The 8098-nt window shown below is 39.7% G+C and overlaps 1 protein-coding gene across 1 annotated transcript; it reads left to right on the top strand.

The window, feature by feature from the left end:
• The first annotated feature begins 190 nt into the window (after positions 1-190).
• Positions 191-3136, top strand: ATG12 (autophagy related 12). Its single transcript, XM_057430845.1, has 4 exons — positions 191-372; positions 511-647; positions 2248-2310; positions 2684-3136. The coding sequence occupies exons 1-4, from the start codon at positions 201-203 to the stop codon at positions 2741-2743; spliced, it is 432 nt and encodes a 143-aa protein (XP_057286828.1). The 5' UTR covers positions 191-200; the 3' UTR covers positions 2744-3136.
• The last annotated feature ends 4962 nt before the right edge of the window (positions 3137-8098 follow it).

Genomic DNA, 8098 nt, shown 5'->3' with positions numbered 1-8098 from the left:
CAGCAACTGCTCGCACTGCAACACGCCGCCGGCGGCCCGTTAGCAGCTGAACGTCCCGAACCCGCGCAACCTCGCGCAACGCCCCGCCCCGTCACCTGACAGGAAGGCAGTGGCCCACAAGGAACGAAACGCCTTGCGCAGCCACAGGCCCTCCCGCCGTGCAGCGTTACTTCCGGTCAGCTACTCCCCTCTGCAGTAGGATGGCGGAAGTGGAGGAGCAGCCGGTGCCTGCGTCGCCTCAGAGCGAGGAAAGAAGCGAAGCCGGGGAAGAAGCCCCTGACGGCGGGGCTGCGGCGGGGGGTGCTGATGCGGCCCCTCCTCCGGCCGGCTCACCGGGCACCGAGGAGGCCACTGGAGACACGAAAAAGAAAAGTAAGGGTGCGAGAAGCCACCGCCGGGGCAGGTGGGCGGGTCTGTGGATGACGGGCAGGTGCGCTGGCCAATCGGAGGTGGTGAGTGGGAGGCTCCGGCCAGTGGGGGCGCGCTGTTGACGCTCGGTAATCCCCGCAGTTGACGTCCTGCTCAAGGCCGTGGGCGACACCCCTATCATGAAGACCAAGAAGTGGGCCGTGGAACGAACCCGCACCATCCAGAGCCTCGTCGACTTCATCAAGAAGTTCCTCAAGCTAATGGCCTCTGAGCAGCTGGTAGGCGCAGCTGGTAGCCTGGCCTACACATCCCGGGGAGGGCAGGAATAGCCGTGGCAGGGAACTCTGCACACCCCGAGGCCGAGTCGTTTCACCTTGTAGGGATGCTATATGTATGTAGACCACGGCTTTTGGTAGACAACTGGTGTAGGGACACCAGGAAAACTATTCAAAGTACACACAGCTGTGCACATTTACATGAGCCATCGTGGTGCAGTTTGGATGTGCTCAGGTGCTCAACTCCATGCAACCTATGGGCTTTTTGCAGTGTCTGTTCTTGTCTAATGCTGCCATACAGAGCTGTGTGCAATGTGAAATGCAATGATGCGTTTCAGTGAAAGGTTCATACGCACAGTGTAATTGTAGAAGTCAGGTATACAGAAGGGAGTATTTGGGGGAAAGTCTATAAAGTGTTTGGGGTTGGTGTTCTGAATATTGATGTCTGTTTTCTTCAAAACTTCTCAAACAGCTTACTTACTAGTAGGACTGACTTCTCTTTAAAATGGAGTACCTTAGAAACATTCACAGTTTGGCAGCATATTACCAATATTGCTTATGTGTTCCTTCATGTGCAGCCCAAGTGGCCTTCTGATAAAATTGGAAGAGCTGGAACAGAGTCAGAAATATGATTGTACTAGTTTTTTGCTTAACAGGGATACATACATTTCAAAGCTTTCATTTAAGATGTAAAGTTAAAACTGGACTCATTAAAACAGTCAAATGTGTAGCCAAAGTGTAGATTAAATCACCCTGTTCTTGGTCTACAGGCACTTATTTAAACACATAAGCTAAAGAGTTTCACTATGTATCTCTTATCTAGAAATCCTGAAGGGTTTGGTTTTTTTTTCCCCAAAGAAGGGGAAAAAAGAATCTTCTATCTCAAAGAAGACTAATAGTTCAGGTATTTATTGTTCATAGATATTATCAACAGTGTTCATAGGTATTATCAACAGTTTAATTCATTAACTTCCATCTCATTATCTCGGGGGGGGGGGGGGGGGGGAAATACAGGAACATGGAGTCTTCCAGTGTGGTTTAAGCTTACAGCTATACTTCAGGAACAAAGCCCTGGGAATTTAATAACTCTTCTTTGGAAATAGCAGAGTTTACTGTACTACACATCACGATCTCACGCTGCAGATTCCAAGGCCCTCTTAGACATTATGGAGTAGCTACTGTGTGCATGTATGTACGTTTGGTAGAGGAAGTGAGAAGGATGACTTTAGAACAAAAAGTTTTGTAATTTCTGTGACTGCTGTTATAACTGAGCAAATTTGGGATAGTGGGAATGGTTTGCATACTTGAAATGAGAGTAAAGACCAAAACAGTAGGTTCATTTTGTGCTGCTGTATGGGAGGCTGATGAGTCAGTTTGCTGCAGAAGGAAAGCAGCACAGCCAGTCAAGGGTAGCTCCTGGAAGTCATGTTACCCCTCCACACCAAAGTAGAAATACTAATTTGTGGTATTTTGGTGTGGACTCTGAAGATCATAAATGGTGAACAGCGGACAGATTTACCCAGTTCTGGCAGCAGAATGTTTCTTCCGTGTAATCTGTGAGAGGTATGGGAGCTCTCCATCTTCTATTTTCTTTTTCTTCCAGTTCATATATGTAAACCAGTCTTTTGCTCCATCTCCAGACCAAGAAGTTGGGACCCTCTATGAGGTGACTTTCTCCTTAAATATCCTTTCCAACTGTGCTTAGCAGAATTTGCTGGTATACTTCTGGGACTTGAAAATTGTTACTATGCCTAGCAAAGCTGGTGGTCTCTTGCATTTAATGTAATGTAATTGATAATGACAGATATGTATAAGTATGATTTAGAGAGACATGACTTCATACAATCCCTGTAAATGTATTCATTCACATACAGGATGTTGTCATGCCTCCCATTATGATGGAGAGCTTTGTTACCAGTAGCTATTCTATGACACAGTTATCTGGTGGGGGGGCTTTTTTGTTTGTTTTGATTCATGTATATGCTAGCCCGTGAATAATCTTAACAGCCCTTGTCTTGATTTCTTTTGTTTTCTTGCAGTGTTTTGGAAGTGATGGCAAGCTTGTACTGCATTACTGCAAGACTCAGGCATGGGGATGAATGACAAGCAGTAGAATTGTTTAGATGTTGTCTTCAAAAATGGAAAAGGGAGAAACTTTCTTAAATTTGGCCTGTAAATACACAGAAAGAAAGATTTTTTTTTTTCATTTCTGCTTAAATGTATAAAAATTATCCAGATGAGTAGTGTAAAAGAAGACCTACCTAGGCTATCTGATCATGGAACTTTTTTTTGATGTACATCTGAGGTACAGAAGAAAATTGTATTTGCCATCTGTAAGATGGAGCCAGCTTCCTTGCTGCCAAATTCTCAGTTGCTGTATCTGAAGGGAAGCTATTTCATAGTTGTCTGAAGGGCTGACTAGACAGCTCTGTCACTCTATATGCTGTACTGAATATAAAAGTTCCTTTTTATTAAAAGGGATGTTTATTGTATATGTAGCGTGGAATTCGGTTTACTTCTGACATGTTGTACATCCATTATGTGGATTCTATTCTTTGTGAAGTTTTCATCTTGAATGTGAATTAATCTCTTTTTTTTTTCTTATAATTAATATATAGGTGTTGGTATATAATCTGATTACCTCACACTGTGCCTTCATCATGTCATTACCATAAGTACCTTGTTTATATGGCACAACATAATGATAGACGTCAGAAGTACTTTTCATCCTGCCCATATTGTATAGTGATTTGTTGAATGCTGAAAATTTCAGCAGTTCCCAAGGTGCTTCTTCTGGTAGTGTTTAATGGCTGGCATCTTTATCTGAATGCTGCAGCTAGCTGTTTCTTCAGTTAATGAAGAAATAGATATGAGTTGCTATAAACTTACCATCTGTATATTCTCGTTTTGGCTGCTGTTATTTTCCTGTTTCATCACCTGCATGTTCCCTCAACAAAATAGAATGCACTTTACAACATTTGCTAAATCCTTTATTTATTCTGGAGTTTGGATGGGCAGGATGGGTTTTTTTTGTGTGTGGATTTATTTTGTAGATGTTGTACAATCTTTTATGTTTAAGCCGAACTAAATTAAGTGGTAGCTCTTCACTTGCAGAGTGTTCTTACGCTGGAGGACAGTTTTGATCCCTGGCACAAAACACTTCTTCAGCACATACAGGCAAAATGGCCTGTTCTAGGTTAAAATGTCCTTGTACAATAGTTTTGAGCTGTTCATTGCTGTTTCATGTATAAGTGGCTCTTCCGTGGTCACTGCAACCTGTGTACCAAATTGTTTCCCTCCTTAAAGGACTACTGGTGAACTAATACTCAGCTTAACTTACTGGTGTTGCTGCAGTTTGCATGCATCCTGCATACATGGCACAGAAACACAGGCATGTGCCCTGAATGCTTGCTTGATGTGTTTTACCAGTTATTTCTTTTCATTTCATTTCCACTTATTTCTTAAGTGGAAAACCCAGATTCGTTGGATTAAGCTAACAAGGCAGAATTTGTTGTAAACTCAAATCTTCAAATAATGCATACTGTTGCTGTTTAGAACCCTGATCTTAAGAATATTTGTCTATTTAAGAGAACTGTTGTAGAGGTTAGCACTCTGATTCTGTCCTTTTGAGGAAATTCCTTTCTCAACTAGTGAGGCCAGTGTAACCTTGCACAGCCACTAGAGGGTACACAAGGACAAAAGTATCTGCATTTTTTTTTTCCGACCATTTTTGTAATATATCCACTTGCCAGCCTTACAAATAGAAGTAGTTTGTTCTCCTGTGTGGCAGTGTGTTTACCTAAGCTAAGCTACTAGTCCGTCTGTCTTTAAAGAATGTTCTATTGGTGCCTTTCACCTCATTTGATCTTAACAAATGAGACTACTGATATTCTGTAACTGTGCTCTTTAAAAATAATGCAAGAAAGTTGTTGGGGGTGAGGGGGGTATGTTTTTTTAAAGGGGGTTCTGTGGATATTTTATATATAGATTAAATTTTTTTAATAAAAAAACACAAGGTTTTAGAGGTGAAGGAGAGATACAGATCACTGTATCTTACCAGCAAATGTTAGAAGGTTGTCCTTCATGTTGAAACTATAGATAATTTCTATCCTCTGAAGCTGGGGGGGGGGGGGGGGGAAGGTTTGCCTTGAACCCTTCAAAGTCCAACATAACACCCACAGTAATGGTCTTGATTTCTTTTATTCACCAGAAGAGTTTTTGAACTTCGATAACTTATGCAGGTTTCAATCATAGAATAGTTTGGGTTGGAAGGGACCTTCAAAGGTCATCTAGTCCAACTCCCTGCAATGAGCAGGGAATTATTAATCTATTTAAGGTTCAGCTTATTCCTTGGACAGTACTTAATTACTGTTTGCTCCAGCATTTTTTCTGCTCTTAACTTTCCTCCAACCCCAACTAATTATTTCTTGGCCCCTAGTTTACCAGTATACAGTGACTGCTCACCTGATTGAGCTCTTGCTGTTCCTGAATGCTCTAAGTGGCTGTCTTTATTCTGTTCCTTTCCTTTTAATGACTGCCAGTTCCAATTCTACTAATTCCCCCATGTAGCTTCAGTATCTTTATAGAAAGAGTCCTCCTTTTTGCTTGTAGTTGTCCACCTTTTCACCTCAGGGGGGTGGTTGGTGCTTGCTTATCTCTGGTAACTCCTTAAGGACCATGGGCTCTCTCCATCTGGAGTCAAGGTGCGACTGGTTTAAGTGGTAAAAACTTTTCCTTGTGCATGTTCTTAAATAACAGATTTGGCTGCAAACATGCCAAGTAAGTAATGTATTGGATGAACAAATAAATAATTAGGAGCACAATGCGTGTAGAATTTGCAAAAGATGAATGTTGCAAATATGTTAAATCTCATATGTTTAAAAGTGACAGTTGTAGCATCTAAAATAATAGATTAAATAAAAGGCTTTCAAAGGTATATACTTACCTCTTTAAAAAGAATAATTCCAGTAAATCAGAACTATCAGAAGCTTAAGCAGAACATAAACAGAGAACATGTTCTCTGTATTCACTATGCCTTAAGCAAAAGTGTTGACTGTATAGTTTAAGTGATTTCAATTGCTACAGAGGGAGGAGGAAGATTATGAAAGTAAGGGCTGTTGTTTTGGGCAAATCTGTGCAAGTTGCACAGGCACAAAAAATTTAAAAATAGTGTAGTTACTTAAGAGTGCTATGTTCTACCCAAAGATGCTACAGTACTGAGATACCAATATTTGTGATGTGATGTAATTTAATTCACTTTATGTAATTAATTAACAGAACAGGCAAACTGATAAAATCAGTTCAGTAAATTTTAAAGATTTATATATGAAGGTAAGTATTGGAAATGAAAACTATTATACTGTTTTTATGAACGACAGTACTTCAAAGCTTCCTAATACTGAAGAACAGTGCTATGCAAAATTCAGTTATCCTGTTTCTAAGATAACAGTCACCAGCTTCAAACCTTAACTGGGGGACATTATTTATATTAATTATTCAGATTATAGTTTAAAGACTAGGATTAATTATAAATTTCTAATTTGTAGGTTGAACTAGTCATAAAAGCACATGAAGAACAGGGAGGGGCTAAGTGAAACTCCAAGATACCTTGAAAGTGAAATTATACAATAATGTCATCTATGTGCATATTGAGCAAATGTCATCTTTTAAGCTTTGAAGAATTACTGCTAAAATATGTTGTGGGGATATCTTCTGTTAATAACTTAATCTTGGATGTACTGATCTACAGTAAATTCCAGGTGGGGGTGGAAATTCACACATCCACTCTGCAAACTACTTCTGAACTCTAAGGCAGCTTCTTTTTATCCATTGCTGATGTTCAGGCTCATTTTGCAGATCAAATTCTGCTTTTAGTTGCACAAGCTTTTGGCTTATGCTAGTTGTAACTATCCTGAAGTTTTAATTGCTCTTCAGGGATGTTGTACAAAGGTTACTCAAGGCATTATCATACTACAGCATTGTCATACTTGCAGATGAGACAATAAAGAGGGAAAAATACCTTTAACAATGGGGTTTTCATGGTCATGATGACTATTGCAAGCTTATATAAATGCCATGTGCATTAAAAAAAGGTGTTTCAGCATTGGTTTTATTGGATCATCAAGAGAAGAATCTGACAAAGTATGTTAAATGTGATTGTTGTCATTTGCAGAGACCACACTTCAGCTTTGCATCATACTTTATATGCTGCCAAAGCTAAAAATCATAAAGTCCTACACTATTTTTTTCTTGTACCTGCTTTGCACTTGCCTCAGTAGCCATAATGACATGAGGTGTGAAGTACATCTCACTATATTTCAGTCACAAAACTTTTGGCTTTATGCCAAAATATCTAGAGAAACAAAAACTCATTAGGGATTGTTTCCTCCTAAAATGAGTAGTTAAGAAAGGTTAAAGGAATCACATTGACTAAAGAGACCAAAATAAGTATGTTAAAAGCTTAACATTAAGCCAGTCACACTACATCTGTGTCACTAGACTCGGTAGCGCTGGAAGTTTTCTGCGGCACTGTAGCTCAGTCATATACAGTTAGTTGGTAGAACAGTTGCTGGCACAGACTTTGGCCTGTGCACAATTTAGGAGTTGGCAAGGGACCATTTCTGGTGGGCACTTTGAACATTACCAGCTTGTTTGGGAGGTTAGAAGATAAAAATTGTGGATACAAACTACACAGTTGGCCTGTGCACCAAGGAGGCTAGATTCTATCCCTTGTATATGCAGTAAGAATTAAGCTTGAGGGAGAAAGACTTTGTCCCTCTTCTAAGTTCAGGAGCATTCTTGGAATTTAAGTGCTTCTCCAGCTTACCCTCCATCATTAGATATATGCTTGCTATAAATGCTTGCAATATTTTTTGTTAAGAAGATTATAGATGGTGAGGAAGTACTACTTGTACATCTCAATTCACTCATACTTTTGCTTATTAAAAGTAGTTGACAAATATTAGTAAGATTTAGGGAAAAGTACAGAGTCTCAGTGTCCTTGCTATCTCTCTTCTCATGGAATAATTTCACATGAAAATTATTTAAATATATATAAATATATATGTATCAGTTGGACTGAGTGAATATAATTGTGTGGAGGGCTTGAACATTAAAAATGTTTGAGTTGTATGTTCTAATGGCAAAAAACAGCATATGATATTAAAAATCAGCCTGTGACATTAAAGCAGGCAAAAATGTGTTTAGCTCAGTTTGGTAACAGAGCTAATAAACCTAGCAGCTCTTGGGAACTAAAATGCACTAAGAGCTCATCAGCTCTGGAAGAGGAAACCTCAAAGAAGAAAAGGTCTCCAAACAGAAAACTACACTGTAAATAGTGCTACTACCGAGGAGGCTACCCAGTGCTTAAGCTTTCTCATATAAATACCACAAATTGAAAGAAATCAATTTTAACGTTTTTTTTTTCTCACAGAAAGAAATGTCGATATTTATAA

Source organism: Pezoporus wallicus, unplaced genomic scaffold (assembly GCF_028554395.1).
Source record: "Pezoporus wallicus isolate ANWC-B61680 ecotype Strahan unplaced genomic scaffold, APGP_CSIRO_Pwel_v1 contig_7000, whole genome shotgun sequence".
In the NCBI taxonomy this organism is placed as follows: Eukaryota; Metazoa; Chordata; class Aves; order Psittaciformes; family Psittacidae; genus Pezoporus; species Pezoporus wallicus.
The sequence above is the reverse complement of the archived record's forward strand: the minus strand, read 5'-3'. Positions and strand labels throughout refer to the sequence as shown.

Excerpts from the sequence above, each read along its gene's own strand:
- ATG12 (XM_057430845.1), top strand. The coding sequence starts at position 201 with ATGGCGGAAGTGGAGGAGCAGCCGGTGCCTGCGTCGCCTCAGAGCGAG. Across the intron at positions 648-2,247 it reads TAATGGCCTCTGAGCAGCTG|TTCATATATGTAAACCAGTC; the intron begins GTAGGCGCAGCT and ends TTTTTCTTCCAG. Across the intron at positions 2,311-2,683 it reads AAGTTGGGACCCTCTATGAG|TGTTTTGGAAGTGATGGCAA; the intron begins GTGACTTTCTCC and ends GTTTTCTTGCAG.